Source organism: Polistes dominula, unplaced genomic scaffold, assembly GCF_049000335.1.
Source record: "Polistes dominula isolate Pdom_NZ unplaced genomic scaffold, Pdom_raw_medaka contig_24, whole genome shotgun sequence".
Classification (NCBI taxonomy): Eukaryota; Metazoa; Arthropoda; class Insecta; order Hymenoptera; family Vespidae; genus Polistes; species Polistes dominula.
In genome coordinates this window covers 5,780,234-5,799,626 of record NW_028301150.1, presented here as the reverse complement: position 1 = coordinate 5,799,626, position 19,393 = coordinate 5,780,234, and the positions used below count along the sequence as shown (strand labels likewise).

General features: G+C 31.6%; 1 protein-coding gene across 2 annotated transcripts; it reads left to right on the top strand.

Annotated features, from left to right (window-relative positions):
* The first annotated feature begins 7,981 nt into the window (after nucleotides 1-7,981).
* Nucleotides 7,982-19,235, top strand: Nmnat (nicotinamide mononucleotide adenylyltransferase). Of its 2 annotated transcripts, XM_089177668.1 has the most exons (6): nucleotides 8,672-9,091; nucleotides 9,410-9,819; nucleotides 9,900-10,001; nucleotides 10,071-10,237; nucleotides 11,089-11,452; nucleotides 18,999-19,235. In XM_089177668.1, exons 1-6 carry the CDS (start codon nucleotides 8,770-8,772, stop codon nucleotides 19,026-19,028), a joined length of 1,395 nt encoding a protein of 464 aa, XP_089033794.1. In that variant the 5' UTR covers nucleotides 8,672-8,769; the 3' UTR covers nucleotides 19,029-19,235. The 2 variants fall into 2 exon arrangements, with proteins under 2 accessions (XP_015176642.2, XP_089033794.1); XM_015321156.2 differs by lacking the exon at nucleotides 18,999-19,235 and having other exon boundaries at nucleotides 7,982-9,091; nucleotides 11,089-14,992.
* The last annotated feature ends 158 nt before the right edge of the window (nucleotides 19,236-19,393 follow it).

Below are 19,393 nucleotides of genomic sequence, written 5' to 3'. Positions count from 1 at the left end.
TGAAACAGCACGGTTAAAAGCCGTAAAGTAAACGACAGCCAACGAGAGAGAAGGAAACGGCAAGAGTTGTCTCGTCCTGGACTTTTGTACCAAAGAAGAGATGAAACTAGACGAGGAGGAAGAGAAGAAGGAAATCTTCATGATTTTTTTTTGGAGAGAGAGAGAGAAAAAGAGAGGAAAAAATATTCGAATTTCAACATTGAGAATCGAGAGAACGTGCGACCAAACCAAATGAAATATTTTCACCAAGGCACGCCGCGAATTTTAATATTAACTTATCGATAACTAACTATAATTTCGTTTTCTTCTGTCTCCCTCCCTTTCACCCTCATCCCTATCTACAATGTCGTTTGTTGCGTTAACAATCGACACGTTAATAATTAATAAATTAAATACAATCATACTGGTTGTTCACCAACAAGTTTTATTATCGCGGTGAAAACACACACACACATACATACTGGACGTGTTTTAACAAATTCACTAAATTCGATGTTTATTGTCTTTTTTCTTTTTTTTTAAGGGTTGAATAAAAAGAGAGAAAGTGTGTGTTTGTTGGATGTTATTAACAATTTCTGATTTTGAAGTCATGTTGTTGTCGCTTTGCCTCCTCTTAATAGGTTTTCTAAATAAAATAAAATAAAAAAAAAGGAAAAAAGCGACTAAAGAAAAGGGAAAAAGGAAGAGAGAGAATGAAAAAAATGAGAAAAAATGTTAGACGAATTGTCATTGGCTGTCGTTTGCCGAAGTAAAACGAAAAAGTACGAGGATTTTCCGTGTGGATGTAACGTTCAAATTGCGTCAAGAGATTTAAGAAAATCTTTTCTATTCTTATCTTTTCTTTTCTTTTTTTTTTTATTTTTATTTTTGTGAACAACACAACGAGCGAATCGAGAAAAGGTACGAGAAGATAAGAGATGAGGGATGATTCGGGGTGGATGTCAAAGGGAGTAGAGAGCAACAAAAGGAAATGGAGATAAACGAGGGAGCCATCAAAAACCACTAAAAAGTAAACCAAAATAATGAAAAAGAAAAAAAAGAAGAGAGAGAGAAAAAGAAGAAAAAGAAAAAGAAAAAATATTTCAAGAAAAAAGAAAAAAAAATAACCAAAAAAATATTATTATAAAAAGGAAGCAAGAAGAACGAGAAATAATCATACAAATGTCTACTACTACAAATTTTAACAAAAATGATAAGAAAACGAGAAAAAATAAATAAAATAAACAAAACAAAACAAATAAATAGATACAAAAAAAAAACAAAAAAAAAAATAAAATAAAATAAAAACCATGATCTTACTAGGAGATCCACACCGTGCTGGAATGAATGAATGAATAAGAAAATGAGCAAAAATTAATTTTAACGTAATAAAGATTAAGAAAAAGAGAGTTTCATTGAACGATTAACAATGAATATTTCTTGACACAAATACACATACATACACTGTAATAATAATATAATAATAATAATATTAATAATAAATAAAAAAATAATAATAATAATAGTAATAATAATAATAATAAATGAAAAAGAAAAAAAAGGGTTTAGATCGTCGATCGACGAAGCATCTTCGCGAGATCTTTCTTTTCTATTTTTAAGATAATAATAATAATAATAATAATAATAATAATAATAATAATAATAATAATAATCATAATCATAATAATATAAAATAATAATAATAAAATATTAATAATAATAATAATAATAATGATAATAATAATAATGCAAAAGGTACATATTTATATATGTATTATGTATACATTAAAGAAAAGAAAAAGAACAAAAAAAATGCAAAAAAACAAAACAGGTAAAAAATCTTTCGTTTCGTCGTCGCTGTCCAAATCTCATCGTACGTACCGTGTAATATCTCTTTGTAAGGAAAAAAAAAATACAAAAAAGAACAAAAACACAAAAGCAAAAAAAAAATGATAACGAACAGAAAAACGAATGAATGGATTGTTTCATTTCGTTATTTGAATTTTTCATTTCGTAGTACCTTATTGTAGTGAAATAATAAATATATATATATACTTATATATATATTCATACATATACTTATATACATATATATGTATATGTATATGTATATGTATAATATAAAAAAACACACATATACATACACAACATATTGTATTAAATGGGAAACGCTTGCCCGATGTATCGGTGCTCGTATTTTGTTCACCTGAGATAGAAAAAGAAAAAAAAACAAAAGAGAGAGACAACAATAATTTATACATAGACGAAAATTTGCTATGTTGGATCGATCGATCGTCGAAGGTAAAAAAAAATAAATTTTTAAAAATTGTATATTCGCGTTTGAAATAGAGAGAGAGAGAGAGAAAGAGAGAGAAAGGGAGAAATGGAGAGACTTAATTGAGACTTTTTTCGTTAAATTTCGTGTATATAGCGGTTCGTAGACGATCATGTTTTCGATACGTACAATTGTTGTATAATAGTAATATTAATAATAATGATAATTGTAATAATAATAAAAAGTAGAAGAAAATTGGAGAAAGGGGGAAAAAAACGATCCAAATTGCTATATGAAAAAAATAAATTGTTCGTGTGTAAGTGCATACACGTTGAACACGTTGAAGGAAGATCTCACGAGAATTTTTTTTTTCTTTCTTTATCCGTATACATCGGGCCAGTTCGTTTCCATGAAAATGTGATATTAAAATTAACAGAAAACGAAAAAAAAACAAAGTGGATAGTATAAGAGAACAGTAGATGATCTAGGTGTGGGGGAGGGGGAGGGGGAGGGGGCTGAAAAGTTTCGAATAAACAGATTAAGTGGAAAAGATAGGTGAAAGAAAGAGTCTATCGACGAGAAAATTTTCATAGAGAAAAAAAAAAGAAAACAAATGAATTTTTTCGAGCGAATGAAAAAAATTTTATTAAGGATAATATAATGTGTGTCGAATGCGACGAGATTGGTAAGCCGATAATGACAGAGAACGAAAGACAAAGAGAGAAAGAGAGATAGATAGAATGAATGATGAGAAAGAATGAAAGAGAATGAGAGTGCATGAGTGTTTTTTAATTTGAAAATTGTGACGAGTATGAACCGATTTTGAGCACGCAACAGCAACGATATATATATATGTATACGTGTGTGTGTGTATATTATATGTATATCGGTTGATGCGATATCTAATAAATTGTCGAAGTAAAAAAGCGAAAGGGAGAGAGAGACACAGAAAGATGATAAAAAAATGCGTAACTCCAGTTCTAATAGAAATAAAATATGTTAAGATTGTAAATCGAAGGAAGGCACGAGCCTAGGCGTTGATATTTGCGCTCAAGAATCTTCGCAGAAGTATATATATACGTAAAATACACATGCACGCACATACAACACACCCATTATACGCGCGCATATAATACGTGAAGATACATGTATAATATAATGAATTTTTTACGCTCGAATATCAAGAGACCAAGAACGAACTTAACGAACTGGATAAAATTTCAAATTCGAAGATGTGAGAATTCGATCCTTTTCCAAACTTCATTCCTCCCTTTCTCCCCTTCCTCACCCCTTGGTTTTTTTTTAAAGTGAACCATCGATTACGATTTTGCTAGCGTTTCTCGTTGAACGCTGTCTTTTTCTCTTAAAATTTCGTGAGAATCAATGATGTGACGGTGAATGGGTGAAGATTAGGGTTGAGAGGACGGGAAATAGGAGGAGGAGGAGGAGGAGGAGGAAAAGGAAAGACAAAGAAGAAGATAGAAAAAGTGAGGGGGTAGTATATATATAAATATATATATATATATATAGTATATCCCATTTCGCTTCTTCTACTTCTGAAGAGGTTCTTGAGCTCACAGTAGTAACACATAGCCGCGCAACCCTCGATCTAATGTTTAAGGAAATCTTTAAGTAATACACACATGTGACCGAGAGATAAGAGGAGGAAGAAGAAATAAAAAGAGTGAAAGAGGAGAGAGGGATTAAAGAAAAAAAAAGGAACACGTTGATAAAAAGAAAAATACAAATATGAAATAATAATGAAAAAAATGAGTGTTATTTTTAGATGTCTATTAGATTATCAAAACCAGAAACTAAAGAATATAACAAACAAACAAAAAAATGCTTAAACATAAAAAAAGGAATAAAAAAAATGAGAACCTACTATTAGCACTACTACTATACTACTACTACTACTATATTACTGCTGCTATTACTACTACTACTACTACAACTACTACTACTACTATTACTACTACTACTACTACTACTACTATTACTACTACTACTACTACCATAACTTGTAAGAAGGATTTAAAGGATATAGAAATTTAGTTGAAGCAATTTCACAAAATGATTAAAGCAAAAAAAAGGATAAAAAAAAGAAAGAAAAAAGGAAAAAATAATAATAATATTAATAATAATAATAATAGTAATAATAATAATAATAATAATAATAATAATAATAATAATAATGATGATGATAAGTGGAATAAAAAGAAGAAGATAAAGAAAAATAAAGGAGGAAGGAAGATGCAAATTTAGAAAGAAGAAACGTCCCTCTTTTTACGAGAGCCCCCGCGCAGGAGCTACCAGAGAGCTACTTCGCTGCCGTCCAGCGTACTCTCTCATCCGCCACCATCGCCACCCTCCCACCCCCTCCCTCTTATTGTGATGATCCCCCTGTTTCTCTCGCGAGGAGAACCCCTTTCTTTCTCCGTGGACGATATTTTCCCTGGTAGGAGGGATGTTGATATTTTTCAAGAGAAATGAATAAAATGATGCATGCAGAGAAAAGGAAAAGAAAATTAAGTATATGTAATTAGATGATAAAACGAACCTTTTTAAAAAAAAAGAAAGAAATAAAGAATGAAGAAAAGACACTAAAAAAAAAAAATGAAAGGAAGAAAGGTCGTTTTTTTTTTAAATCGCACCTGGGTAAGCGCGCGCGTAACCCGCGTTGCATCCTGCGCGGGTGTTTTATGAAAGTCTTAAATAAAAAAAGAAATAAGAGAAAAGAAAGAATAAAAACAACAACAACAATAAAAATAAAACAACAAAAGGGCGAGTGTAGGGGAACGTGGAAGACGACGAAGGGCGACAAAACTTTTTCTCCTGCTGAGAATGAAATAAAGAGAGGAAGAAAAAAATTGATGATATAGATAGGATAGGATAAAGATGTAGGATAAAAATGAGAGTGATATAGAAAAAAGAGGAGAAGATGAGGAGGAAAAGATAACGGTTAAGAAATAAAAGGAAGGAAAGAACTATCGGGAGTTCCCAGCTCGCCGTATGTGTAAGTACATTTTCACCACGTCGCCCTCCGTCGCACTCAGGGACATCTTTTTCCTCGAGAACATTTTGCTGCTTTCATTGTTTAGATGATTACTATTTAACGAAAAAAAAAAATAAATAAAAATGTGTGTATGTGTGTGTGTGTTCGTGTGAACGAGCGAACGAGCGAGTAATGTGGTCTGGTTGCGGAAAAACAAGGGATAAAACAAAAACTTTTCGAATGTCTTTCATTCGAAGTAACGTGGATAGTGCACCATCTTTGCGATTAAACCACCATTTTGGATCGAGGATCGTCCATTTGTAAAAAAAACTTTGGACGAAATAAACGATTAATCGAATTAATTCAATTAAATTGTGTTGTATTTAAGTGTTCCTTTTTGTAGTTAAATTTATTAATGCAAAGAGATACGTAAGAAAAGAAAAAGAAGGATTATCTTTAAAGTATAATATAGTTATGCGAAAGAAGAAAGGGTTAGATGTGAAGGGTTGGATTATTTTCAGCTAGGTGACGGCTAGCATGGCGATACTCCTTCAGAGTAAAAGTGCGGTCCTTTTCTCGGTCGTTGTTAAGCCACGTAAAGCTGTTGCAAGGTTGCATACTCGATAATATCCTAAACTCGCATAATCCCTCCCATCCAGCCATCTTTACTTCGTGATTTTCTTCTATCTCAAACACTCGTCGAAAACTCCAACTACGAGAGTACGAAGCGAATATCCTTCTTCTTCTTTTTCTTCTTAAGATCGTAACAACGAAGATGAAAGAGGAACGAGAAGAAAGAAGGACGATCCTCGAGCACTTAGGCGAGCTCGTAAAATATTCAAATTCTTATGTATCCATGATGATAGTTAATAAAATAAGGAATAAGCGAATAAGAGAAAAATTGAGAGAGAGAGAGATAAAAAGAGAGAGAGAGAGAGAGAGAGAGAGAATGTATGTTATATGGTCGACAAAAAAAAAATAATAAAATAAAAAATAGCGTATAAGAGATATTCTGTTTCTTTTTTTTTATCGACGATATACGACGAACGAAGGAACGAAATACACGATTAGAAATTATACGCGCTCGCCAAGGACTATCACCGTTACCACCACTACTACCATCATCATCATCGGCAACCAATACCAACATCGGGCTCTCCTGACACTAAGAGCATTTAATCAACGGTAGAAATGTGATTAGTGGATTAAAAAACTAGAAACGAAATGAGAAAAAGGAGTGACAAATAAACGAATGAGAAACTAGAGAGTGGGGAAGAAAGAAAGAGAGAGAGAGAGAGAGAGAGAGAGAGAAGTTTTGTAAGTATGTAAGCCAATTTTCAAGCTCGTATTAACGTCCGGATTTGCCGCTATTACGAGAGATTCATTGAATCTAGTATGTGTGTGAGAGAAAGGAAGATTAGGGAAGAGGGAGAATGAGAGAGAATAAGAGTGTGGAAACGAGGTTTATGAAATTATGCGTGTATTAGAGAGAGAGAGAGAGAGAGAGAGAGAGAGAGAGAGAGAGAGAGAGAGAGAGAGGTAATAGTATAATCGAACACGAGAGAAAGTTAGGACTATAATATTATTGTGTAATATTTAAGGGAGATTATATAGAAAGTGTGAGTGAAAAAGGGTGGAAACATTTGTGAGAAAGAAAGAGAGGGGGGACAAGTGCGAGGAAATTTTTAGCTATGTTGATACGGAGTGAGCTTAAAGTTTTCTGCACGATTAATAAAGCGAGAATACGAGAGAAAGAGAGAGAGAGAGAGAGAAAGAGAGAGAGAGAGAGTGAGAGAAGGGCGGGGGAAGAGTGCAAAAAAAATTACTATACAAAGGACAGAATATAAAATAAAATGTTCTTGTCGGATAAAACATCATTGTCAAAGTCGAGAAAGTGAGATAATAAGAGAGAGAGAGAGAGAGAGAACGTGTGTGAGAAAAAGAAAACGAATGAGAGTATGTGTGTAAAAGAGAGAGAGAGAGAGAGATAAGAAAGACGAGCGAAAGAAGAAAGGTTAAAAGGCACGCACTGTCAATTCGTCAATATTGTCATGACTCGATCGATTGATACGCCTATGATCGTACCTCCATTGTTAGATGGTTGTATGAAAAAAAAATAGAGAGAGAGAGAAGGAGAGAGAGAGAGAGAGAGAGAGAGAGAGAAAGACAGTAAGAGAGGGAGAGAGAAAAAAAGAACAGAAAACACGTTATTGATACAATTGAGTACGTCTTTATGCTTATGATTATGATTATTGTATTAATTAATTGATTATCATTATAAATTACCATTAACAGAACGAAAGTAGGAATAAACCTGACAGCATCAAGGATGAAAGAGAGAAGGGAGGAAGAAATGAGATAAAAGTAAAAATAAAAATTAAAAAAAAAATAAAAATAATTACAAAATAAATAAATAAAAAAGAAAGGCAACCACTTATATTATTGTACATACTTACTTGTAATTGCTATACGTATTTCAGAGGTTTTTGTTCTCTCAATGAATGATTTCCTCGATTCTGAGGAAAGGAAAGGAAAAAAAAACAAAGAAATCGTAAATAAAATAAAAAAATTTATGTATCATTAAACCACACCGTGACCCTTGCATAGTTTTTTTTCCATGCGTAGGAAGAAAGAAGAGAGTTAAGAAGAGCGAGAGAGAGAGAGAGAGAGGAAGAGAAAAAAATGGCCGACAACGGTAGTATATACATAGTAGTCTATATATCTATCTATCTGTATACATATATATATTCTCGCGCTATAAAGCTGTTACTCTAAATCCTTCGGCGGTATATCAAAGTCCAGCTTACTTTACTAGAAACTGGCACCGGTGAAGAGGCACTTTACATTTACGTAATATTGGCGTAAGAGGTATTTTAAAAGGTTGCATAAATCGGGGTCATAACTCGTGTGCTCTCAGTAATGCACTCTTCTCAAATAAAATAAAGTGGCGCCATCTGAAGGTAAAATATACGTAGTAGAGTATTGATCTCAGTTCGATATAATAAAAGTTCTATATGTAGTATTTTTCGAGAGGTATACGAAGTTAGTTGCATCTGCTTCTAAATCATGCACTTTTAAATTGAAAACTTTCATGATAAAGAAAAAAGAAAAAGTTTGAGATTTGAATTTACAGTTGAATGATGCATTAGTATAACTGAATGAAACCAATGCATAAATTCTACTGCATTTATGATTTTTTTTTGTTAAATCTTTCTTATCATTCGAAAAGAAAACAAAGTGGATCTTTCTAGCCTTTAATTTTAATTTCATTTACCATTAAATAGAAGAATCCGATATTATCGACCGAAAGAAAAGAAGAAAAAAGTAAGTAAATATATAAGATACAACTTGTTGACGCAAATTCAAAGAGAGGAAATCGAGATACGTTCATTCGATTAAACAAGAGACTGAAGGTTATTTGATATCGAAGTAAAATGATTCAATTATATCACAGATATGATTTATACAAGATAATAAATGACGTTTTATTTAATGAGATATTATATCGTGATCCTTTTGAATGGCACGTTTTGACTTGACTTTGGAAAAAATTGATCGTTTGACTTCGGTGGTAGCGCGATATCAAATATGGCTGAAACGTCAGTCGGTGCGGAGTTTGCTCCGGTTTTACGATGCTTGCTATTACACTTTTATAACACAAATTGCGTGCTACTTAGTGTTTCAAAATCAAGACTTTTCGAGAAGGAGGACCAAAAGATACGATAAGACGGTTGTCAGTAGATGCTGTCTAACAGAGAAAGACAAAATGTCACCTAAGCGTGTTATTCTTATGTCCTGTGGAAGTTATAACCCTCCAACCAATATGCATTTACGAATGTTTGGTACGTAGTTATATCGTTTAAAATCAATATCTCTTCTTTTCCCTTGATACATGATTAACTTATTGCGTAATATTTTATACATTCATTGGAGAGTAAAAAACACAGTATCTTAGACATTTTACAAATATTTTTAATTAATTCATTATTGATCCGTCACGTTACTTATTTATACTCGTAATTTTGTGTCATGTCATGCTTCATAAATATTTTGATTATTCAATAACATTTGATTGCTTTTAATATATTTATCTTACATATTTATGATTTTATTATTTTGAATATATTAATGAAATATTTTATGTGATATTTTGTTTGTAGAAATAGCAAGAGATCATTTACATCGGATGGGTAATCACGTAGTGGTTGGTGGAGTTATATCTCCAGTTCATGATGCATATGCAAAGAAAGAACTTGCATCGGTTACGCATAGGTGTGCCATGCTACGCTTAGCATTACAGAACAATGATTGGATTCGACTTAGTTCCTGGGAAACAAGACAGGGCGGCTGGACAAGAACTAAAATTTCTCTTCAGCATCATCAAAATTTATTAAATTTAATTTTATTTGATACCAATGATATTAGAAATAATATACCAAAAGAAGATTTGGAATGGATACCAGAGAATATTAAAAACAGTCCAGATCAGACACCGATTCAAATAAAATTGTTGTGTGGAGCAGATCTTTTAGAAAGTTTTGGAAAGTGCGATTTGTGGATGGAGGAAGATGTTAGTTCAATTCTTTATATTAAATATGAATTTTACTTAAGAATGTTTGTATTTATACGATTTAATTTTTGCTTATACAGATAGATGCGATAGTTGGTCAGCATGGTCTCGTTGTCATCACAAGAGAAGGCTCTAATCCTAACAAGTTTATATATGATTCGGATATTCTTTCAAGACATATGGTAAGAAATAATAAAGTATTTCATAATTTGGATTTTGAGATAAAGCTAATCTTAATTTTCTATTTGTAGCATAATATTCATATCGTAACAGAATGGATTCCAAATGAAGTTAGTTCTACTAAAATAAGAAGAGCATTGAAAAGAGGTGAAAGCGTAAGGTATCTTATTCAGGATTCTGTCATTGATTATGTCTACAAAAATGAAATCTATGGCGCTAAGTCTTCTACAACGACAATGTGAGTTTAATGTAATTTAGTTACAAATGTTACTTAATAGAGACGCACCCTAATTAATAATTCATTTAACAATAGATTTTCTCAACACAATAGCTTTAGATAGATATTCTATAGAAACAATCATTTCAGCCATAAATCGATAGATAGCTTAGTTGAATTTTAAAGATTTTTCAAATTTTATTATGTGCCAAATGGGATTTCGTAAACTTGTACAGAAACAAATTGTTAAAGATAGATAAATATATATATGTATTTATCACACATATGAATTATTTACGAAGAATGATAAACGTAAATTTATTTTTACATATTTTGTATAGAAAATCTGTATTTTTATAGCAAATATTAATCATCGGTATAATCGGTGAGTTAGAAAAATGTACAGATTTGCTAATATTAAGCAGTTTGTAATAATGCACAGATAATATGTGAAATATGGCCAATACACATCGTCATAGATTTAAAAAATTATCTATTAATTTACTTTTTCATGATGATTTATCAATGTATAAATAAGATTAGATTTTTAAAAAATTTTACGACATATGCTACAATCATAAATAAATTTTATTTACATTATATTTTATATAGTCTTCACATATATATTACATCAGCACATAGTTTCAAAAAATATATCCGTTTAACTGACTGTCAATGGAAACTTGATGTTGCAAGTTTTCTTTGAAAAAAAAAGAAAAAAAGAGAAAAAAAGATCCGATAACTGTTTGTATAATACGATCAGTGAAGCGGATATCCGTAGAAAGCAGATTGAACGATATAATTAGTAACATTGTAACGAAAACAATACGGTGTCTTGTTTTTCACGCTGCCAATCCTCTTGGACAATGAAGTAAGTTGGACCTGACCTCGCCCAATGCGAACGATTACTTGACCATTGATCCCAAGTACCAAAGCACCTTCCTATCGCCGTCGCCTAGCGACGTTACCATGGAATCCCCGAGCCCAGTTGAAATTATAAGCATCGACGTTCCCGATACCGTTCTGCGTAAGAACTTGCAGAACGCAACGAGCGCGGCCTTCGTCGCTTCTAGGCAACCTATGGGTCTCGAAGAGGCTCGCGAGAAATTTATTAATGCGATCACCGCTGAAAATGGTAATGCCAAGCACGTAACAACTAGCACGAAGGCCGCGTATCCAGGTCAAGCAAAACAAATCATTGCCACCGAAAGCGGTGAATCGCAGTTACTCGACGAGGTAGGTTTAGTTAACGAAGACAGTAGGGTTGCAAGGGATCCTAGCAAATTAGATGAGACATCCTCGAAAGTTGATAAATTCGAGAATGTCTCGGTTAATGTAGGTTCAGTCGAGAATGTAGGACTTAGCGATACTATAGACAGAACGCAAATAATCGAAACTGATAAAGAAAAAGTAGATGATGTTAAATTAAAATCTGAAGATGTCAGGAAAGATAAGAATGTTCGTTTATTGTCCGTGGAAGAGAATGTAATAAAGTCTAAAATAGATCCACGATTCGAGTGTGCACTTTCTGATTTTACACTTTCCACAGATGATGATCAAACTTATAATAAATTAATAGACACTGATAAAGATAACGAAGAGGTTGCTACCAATCAGAGCGTAAAAAGAGAGATTCAAGATACACGATCAACCATTTTAGAAAATACCTCGAATGATATAGAATATGATCGAAGAAATAATAGTTTATTGGAAGAGTCCAGTACCGAAAAATATATTGATGAAACTTCTTTAGACACTGCCATAGATTCGAAAAAAGATCGTGATGAAGATAACGTTGTTCACAGCGTTGAGTTGAGTCCAGCTGCTAGTACGATTGAAGCTGTCTCTGTAATAGAAAATCCAATTATCAAAAATGTAGAAAGTTGTGAAGCAAAAGAGAAAAATGATAAGAAAGTTGTTGAAGATAACAAAATCGAAGAAAAGATTCAGCCATCTAAACGTTCGTCTAAACGTGATTCGAATCTCGAAATAGATGGTAAGTATTTGAAATCAGTAGTGAATTCTCGAAAAAGTCCAAGAAAAGTAAAAGACAGTCAACTGCGTCAATTCGAATGCATTTCACCTAACCATCAAGATCATATTAATGATACTGTGATTGAAGAAAAACCAGGAAGAGCGAGATCATTGAAATTAACTAATTCTAGAAGAGGAATTAGCGACACGAGGAGTCAAGAAACAACGATGAACCAATCGCAACAATACGATACAGTTTTAAAAGGTAGCTTGGATTCGATGATCAAAGCTAACGAATCCAAGACTACGTTGAGAAAAAAAACAAGCAAAACTTCGAAAGACACGTTTTCGAAGAAATCAAAGAGTTACGAGTCGATAAAAAAGGTTCAAGAGGTTTACTTAGGCGAACCATCGAGAACGGAGAGCAGTACATCTCAAACATTAGTAACAGCCGAAGAATTCGATCCTCAAACTTCAGAGGAATTTTGTTCAATATGTTATTACATGAACGAACTTACTATGAAAACGGAAGAAGAGATAAGTAGTCCGAATCAAGAGATCTTTTATACTTTACGTTCTAATTGTAGCTCATTGGAGGACTCAACCGAATGCGATATATGTAGTTCCTTGAATCTTCAAAGTTCCAACGAAGTATTGGATCGTACAATTTTATCAACGACAAACAACGAAGAGTCTTTATGCGAAATTTGTGAAATATATGGCGAGGTAGGGGATAATATTGAATTTGAAAAAGAACCGATGGTAATTCCACGATTAGTAAAGGGTTATCAAGATAAACGAATTTTACAGGAGGAAGAATATAAAATCTTAGACAATACCACGGTGACGGACGTTTCGTTAGAAGACGATAGTTTCGAAATTGAAAATTGCGGTTTGATGAGCGGTACCGAATCGATGGACGATCAAGGATTACAACAAAGCGAGAACGAGCTTAAAGAAAACGAAAAACTAACGTCCAAATCTATATATTCTCGTGGTTCATCATTAAAAACTAAAGACAAATATTTCGTACCGAAGGACGAACTTGCGATACTATCTAGCGGCACGAGAAAGATCACTCGTAAAGGATCATTGTTAAAAAAGAAACCGGAAGATCATCAAATCGTTGGTTCGCAGGACAAACGACGTTATTCATCGGCGGATAATCTTCAACTAGCCAAGGTTTTTGCGACGCGAAACGACAAGTGTCTTAGATCGAAATCCGGGAAGTCTACCGGTTCCGCGGACAACATTAGATCCTCGAGAAATAGTTCGAGAAGGTGCAAGTCTCTTCAAAGATCAGCCGATAATGTAAGATATTTGGACTCTTCCACGGACAATTTGGACTCGTTAGCTGAGAGTCTTGGTCAAGAGGATAACGATGATAGGGCATTCGATTGGAACGAAAAGCCAAAGGTCAGGGATAACGAGACTGTTAAACTGATACTTACCAAGCACGGTATCAAGATCATTAGCGAAAAGGAAACGGCTTTGTAATCGATCGACTTGTTGCAATTAACGTTACTATAAAGGAACTTGATTCTTTGGTTTACCCATTGTGGTGGGCTCCTTTTCCCTTGGTTCTCGTTAATCTTCGGCTTTTGTGATAAAGTAGGATGTGTATGTATGTATATGCGTAGAATCACACATATATATGTATACGCAAACACTAAAAACATATATATATATACAACACACCTTTGTCTTTCTTCCGTACAAGCGAGAAATTGTTCGAATATAAAGATTTTATTTATTGACTGTATGTATGTATATATGTATCTATGTATACATGCGAGTGACAGATATTTAACGAATTTTAAGGAATAACACGTACGCTTCTTGTTTATTAAAGCTTTACAAAAATAATCGTACGATTAAACTTGTACGAAAGAAAAAAACAAGAATGCGAAACATAAGAGTATAGGCTTGAATTTAATTATTATTTTCAATAAAAGGAAATAATCAAATCGATATAGACATTATAGATAAGTATAATAATTATTAGTATTATTATTAATATTATTATTATCATTATATTATATTATGATTATTATTATTATTACTGTTATATCTAAAACATAGGACGCGCGGCTCTCTTCCTCACGTGACGCCAACGTGAATCTCGTTACTTACATTGATAGATATAAGCGCCAATTTATTCCAATTTCGATCGATCATAACGATCGTGTGCCAAAATCACGATAATTTATATCGACGTTGAGAGAGATATGAGGAAAAAAAGGAAATGATAATTATTGTCGCAGTTCCATTTAAGAAACGTTTGATGTGATTTCAAGAGATACGGCAAGTTGCCAAGACAATCCTAGAAACGCGTGTCAATACGACGAGAAATAAATATAGTCTCAATTATATATATATTAGTATATTTAAGCGGAGAAAAAAATATATATATATGCATATACATATAAATTAGTCTTTACGGAATACATCGACCGATAAAAAGACGTTTGTTAAATCGATATTATCGAATATTATAATATATATTTACGATAAAAAAGAAAGAAAAAGCAAAGAGAGGCGATAAAGTATCTTTATTACAGTTAACGACTATTTAAAACAAATAATAATAACTTTTTAAACACGAAGTTCTTCCGATTTTAAAAATGTTATGCAAATACGTGTGCCAATCTTCGAGCTTTAATATTATTATTCGTTTTTTGGTTTGTTCATTCGAAATGATCTTTGTGAAAGATAAAAAAGAAGAAGAAGAAGAAAAGAAAATATAATATATATCTATATATGCATACTTATTTACATATAACATTATATATATATATATATATATATATATATATATATATATATATTTAGTGTGGGTCAAAAAAATGACTTTTTTTTTTTTTTTCAAGTGCCACGGAAAAATGGGTTGCTAGACACCTTAAAACAATTCTCACCAAATATGAGCTCTTAATTTTAATAGGAAGATCCTCCGCATCGCAGTTTTTTATTTTTTTTCAGTTCAATAGATTAAAATTCATACCTCATTATTTATTGATTGTACAGAAAAATGTTCTAGACGAATTTTGTAGGAAATTTAATGCTCTACAAAAAAGGAATCTTATATTTTTTCCGTAAATCTCACCATTTGAATGATATTGAAGATTTAAATTTGATGATTTTTAGACAAATTTCATTTTTGCTTATGAATTTTATAACTCGACAATAAATGACTATTAAAAAGTGCACAATACAAATTTTTGTAGGAAATTAACTGCTCTATAAAAATGGTGTCTTATGTTTTGGCGATTAAATTAAGCGTTCAAAAGATATTCATCATCAAACTTTCATGTGTGATTTTTGTCTCTGATGCGACGCAGAGGATCTTCCTATTAAAATTAAGAGCTCATATTTGGTGAGAATTGTTTTAAGGTGTCTAGCAACCCATTTTTCCGTGGCACTTGAAAAAAAAGAAAAGTCATTTTTTTGACCCACCCTAATATTTATATATATATATATATGTATATATATACGGCGAGATATATACAGGGTCTTTCACGTAATTAGACCACCTTAAATATCTCATTTATTTCATACTATAAAAAAAAATGTCAGATGAAAAAAATGTTCTGTTCGAAGGCTCCAATATTGTTATAAGTCGAATTTTTTGTCAAAATTTTAAGGTTATCGTATTTTTTTTTAATGAGACTGCATATTTATATTAAAATATTGTGACAGCTTATAAGAAAACTAATTTAAGGAAATACAACATGTTTTCAACCCTCCAAATGATTATTTCCGAGAAAATTGTGAAACGTTTATCAGTAACATCGGTAAGGCTTTGGAGGAAGTTAAATGCAGTGCAAATGCAATTCAACGTGTAAGACATTCATACCAGCCAAAAATTGTCTCATCTAGAAAAAAACAAAAATTTTCTTATTTTCTCGTTAAAAGTTATAGGTCAACATGTTACACATCGTTGGATTCGTTTTTTTATAAGCTATAAGAATATTTTAATATAAATATGCAGTGTCTCATTTAAAAAAAGATACGATGAAATATCGTATTAAAATATAGAATACAATTAGAATCTTGAAAAAAGTTTGTCTCATCATCGTATTGGCGCCTTCGAACAGATAAATTTTTTCCCTCTGTTAATTTTTTTTTTCTATCGTATGAAATAAGCTAGATATATATATTTATGGTGGTTTAGTTAAATGAAAGACCCCTTATATAACATGTTGGTAAACGGAAACTTACTCTTTAACTTACTATTAGTCAGCCCTTTTCGTAGTTCCTCGTTTTTGTCGCAGATAATCTTTAGATTATCTTTCGCCAATATCCTATGTTATCTGTTTACACTACCGGCAAAAAGTTTGGAATCATTAATTGTATTTTCCGAGAGAAAAAGGATATTTTTTATATATAAGAAAAAGGGAGAAAAAGAAGCAGAATACCTTCAGAGTAATTGAGATCTATTTAATTGTTGAAAAAAATATTAACGCATGTACAAGCAATATGTTGAACAATTTTTCCATTGCATATATATTTTTGTATCGCGAATAGCAATAATTATTTTTCTTCAAATTGATCTTACATTCGAACAAACAAAAAATCACATTGTATTTTTATATTGAATATTTTTTTCAAGGGTTTTTTTTTTTGTAAAAAAAATAGTCAAAAATGTTTCAATAAGAATGTTCCATTCAGAGCGTTATCTTAAAATGAATGTATGTAACTATGAAAGAAAATTACGAAGGTAAGAAAATGCTGTGAAATCTTTGAAAAAGAAAAATAATTTCACTTATTTAATAATTGATACGTAATAACGATATTAGTAGTTTTAACTATAATAACGAAATAAAATTTAAAAAAACTCAGCAAGTGATTCTAAACTTTTGGCCGATGTTAGTGTATTTTTTCATTCAATTTGCACGATGTTATGCGTTTTGCTTGTGTTATCGATCTTGCTTCGAAAGACTTTCCTATTTTTGGCGAATCTATTTCCATTTGTATCTAAGAACGTTTTTTGTCCAAATTGAAGTAATCAATTCAATTTGTCGATTCCCTTTTTTTTTTTCTTAATATCATTTTTATAAGCTTATAATTAAATATTCATTTATACTCTCTCCTAGTCATTTTTAGATGCAATTGGAATTATAAACGATCAATAACAACATCTTCAATCGATGACTCTCAGCTCATGTCAGCTTGCAGACAACGTTGTTACGTATTATTATTTTATTTTCTTTGGTTTTTAATCGATCTTAAGATTGTTTCGATTCGAATTTGACACTTTAGTTTTCATTTAATTTTCTTTAATAATTTTTTATTTAAATTTTGTTTTGTTTTTTTTCTTTTTATATTATTTCGTACCAAAAAAAGGGAAAAAGGAAAATAATTGCAAACCAATGAACAAACATTGTTGTTGTGTATGTTGTCAACTTCGAATCGAATAGATTTTCGAAGCTCAAAAGAACATGTACTTTATAGAATTATTCAATTTTTTGGAAATACCTCTCTCTCTCTCTCTCTCTCTCTCTCTCTTCTCTCTCTCTTATATGATTTCCGCTTCCACCCACCACCTGATCGGCACTCCTTTTCCTTCTTCAATAACACTAGTTAAAAAATTTACGGGATAAAAAAAAGTCACATTGGTTCGATTTTTCTCGTATTTTCTTCCCTATTCATCACGCACATCTTTCTTTCCACGTATTTCTAGTTAACGTAGATAGCGATATCTTTTTAGAAACATGCGAAATACGTACGTATTTATTAATTAACCGTTTGGCTGCTAACGTATGTTATTTTTCCGGATATATGCCAAAACAGCGGCATTAATTGCGCGTGTATGGAAAAAAAGGAAAACACTTTAAAATATGTAAAATTATTACAATAAATTAAAAATCATATGTTCCTCAGCAGCCAAACGGTTAATATGTATGTATGTATATAATACATATACATATTACATATATGAGTTATTATACGAGTTATACGAGTTATACGAGTTATACGAGTTATATGAGTTCGTACGCTTTTAATAGGAGCGAATGACTTGATCGTAGGCTAATTATTGTTATTATTATTATTATTTATTTTTATTATTATTATTATTTATAATAATAATAATTATTATTTAAACACATTTGTTTTATTAATATTTATTTATTTTTTTTTTCATTTATTGTACTATCCCTTTTTTCGTTTTTGAATGAGCGCTTTCTTCTCTTTCTCTCTTTCTCTCTCTTTCTCTCTCTTTCTCTTTCTTTTCTCTTTCTATCTATCTCTTTCTCTTCTCATACCATTTCCAAGTATTTTATGTATGTGTTTACTCCAAAAATCTCTTCCGACCGATCACATGTTCCTTATACGTGTTCGATGAACGACGGCTCTTATCACGCAATCGCTAAAGTTAAAAAAAAAAATGATTGAAAAATTTATTAGAAAAAACAAAAGAAAAACGAAAAAAAACAGAAGTATTAGAAGAAAAATGAAAAAAAAGCAACGATTGTAAACTTTACAGATCGTCGATATTATTATTAATCGTTTAAAAATCGTATGAGAAATTTTATAAATATTTATCCATAAATCAAATATACGACAAGAGAAAAATAATAATTAACGTAAATATGATCTTTTATATGATGATTTTCATATTTTACCCCTTTTTCTCGATTAAATAAAAAATAGAAACAAAAAAAAAACAAAAAACAAAATAAGTAAATGATAATGATTACTGATATAAATATACAACAAAAAAAGAATTGATAAAAAAAAAATACGATGACGTGATAAAAGCCGGTGTACCGGTTCGGTTCTGATGTAGCATGTGATATGTGTTTTCCAGGGTACAACAAAACCTGCATGCCTACTGTAAGACAGATGATAGTTGACTATCTTGCTGCTCGTCCCTTGCCAATCCGATGTGGCCCCTGCCTTACTGCTAAAAGTACTAATAATGCTACTAACAATCGCAGTAGTAATGGTGCCAATCGCGTTAGTAGCACGGCTAACAGCAACATCAGCAACAGCTACAACATCATCAACAATATCAACAAGAACAACTACAACAACAACAAGAATGTACACCTACGAGAGAGAACTTAGAATTCCCTAGAGTTTTATAATGTCGGAATATAGAAGATGATCATTTCAACGAGAAATCACAAAGAAAATAGGTCAGTGCAGGAGCTTGCATATTTTTTGTATTTTATTTTATATTTTTTTCATTCTTTTTTTTTT

Bases quoted from the DNA above. Each gene is read 5' to 3' on its own strand.
- Nmnat (XM_015321156.2), top strand. From the start codon at position 8,770: ATGGCACGTTTTGACTTGACTTTGGAAAAAATTGATCGTTTGACTTCG. The intron at 10,002-10,070 runs GTAAGAAATAAT...TTCTATTTGTAG, and splicing joins ATATTCTTTCAAGACATATG to CATAATATTCATATCGTAAC. The intron at 10,238-11,088 runs GTGAGTTTAATG...TGGACAATGAAG, and splicing joins AAGTCTTCTACAACGACAAT to TAAGTTGGACCTGACCTCGC.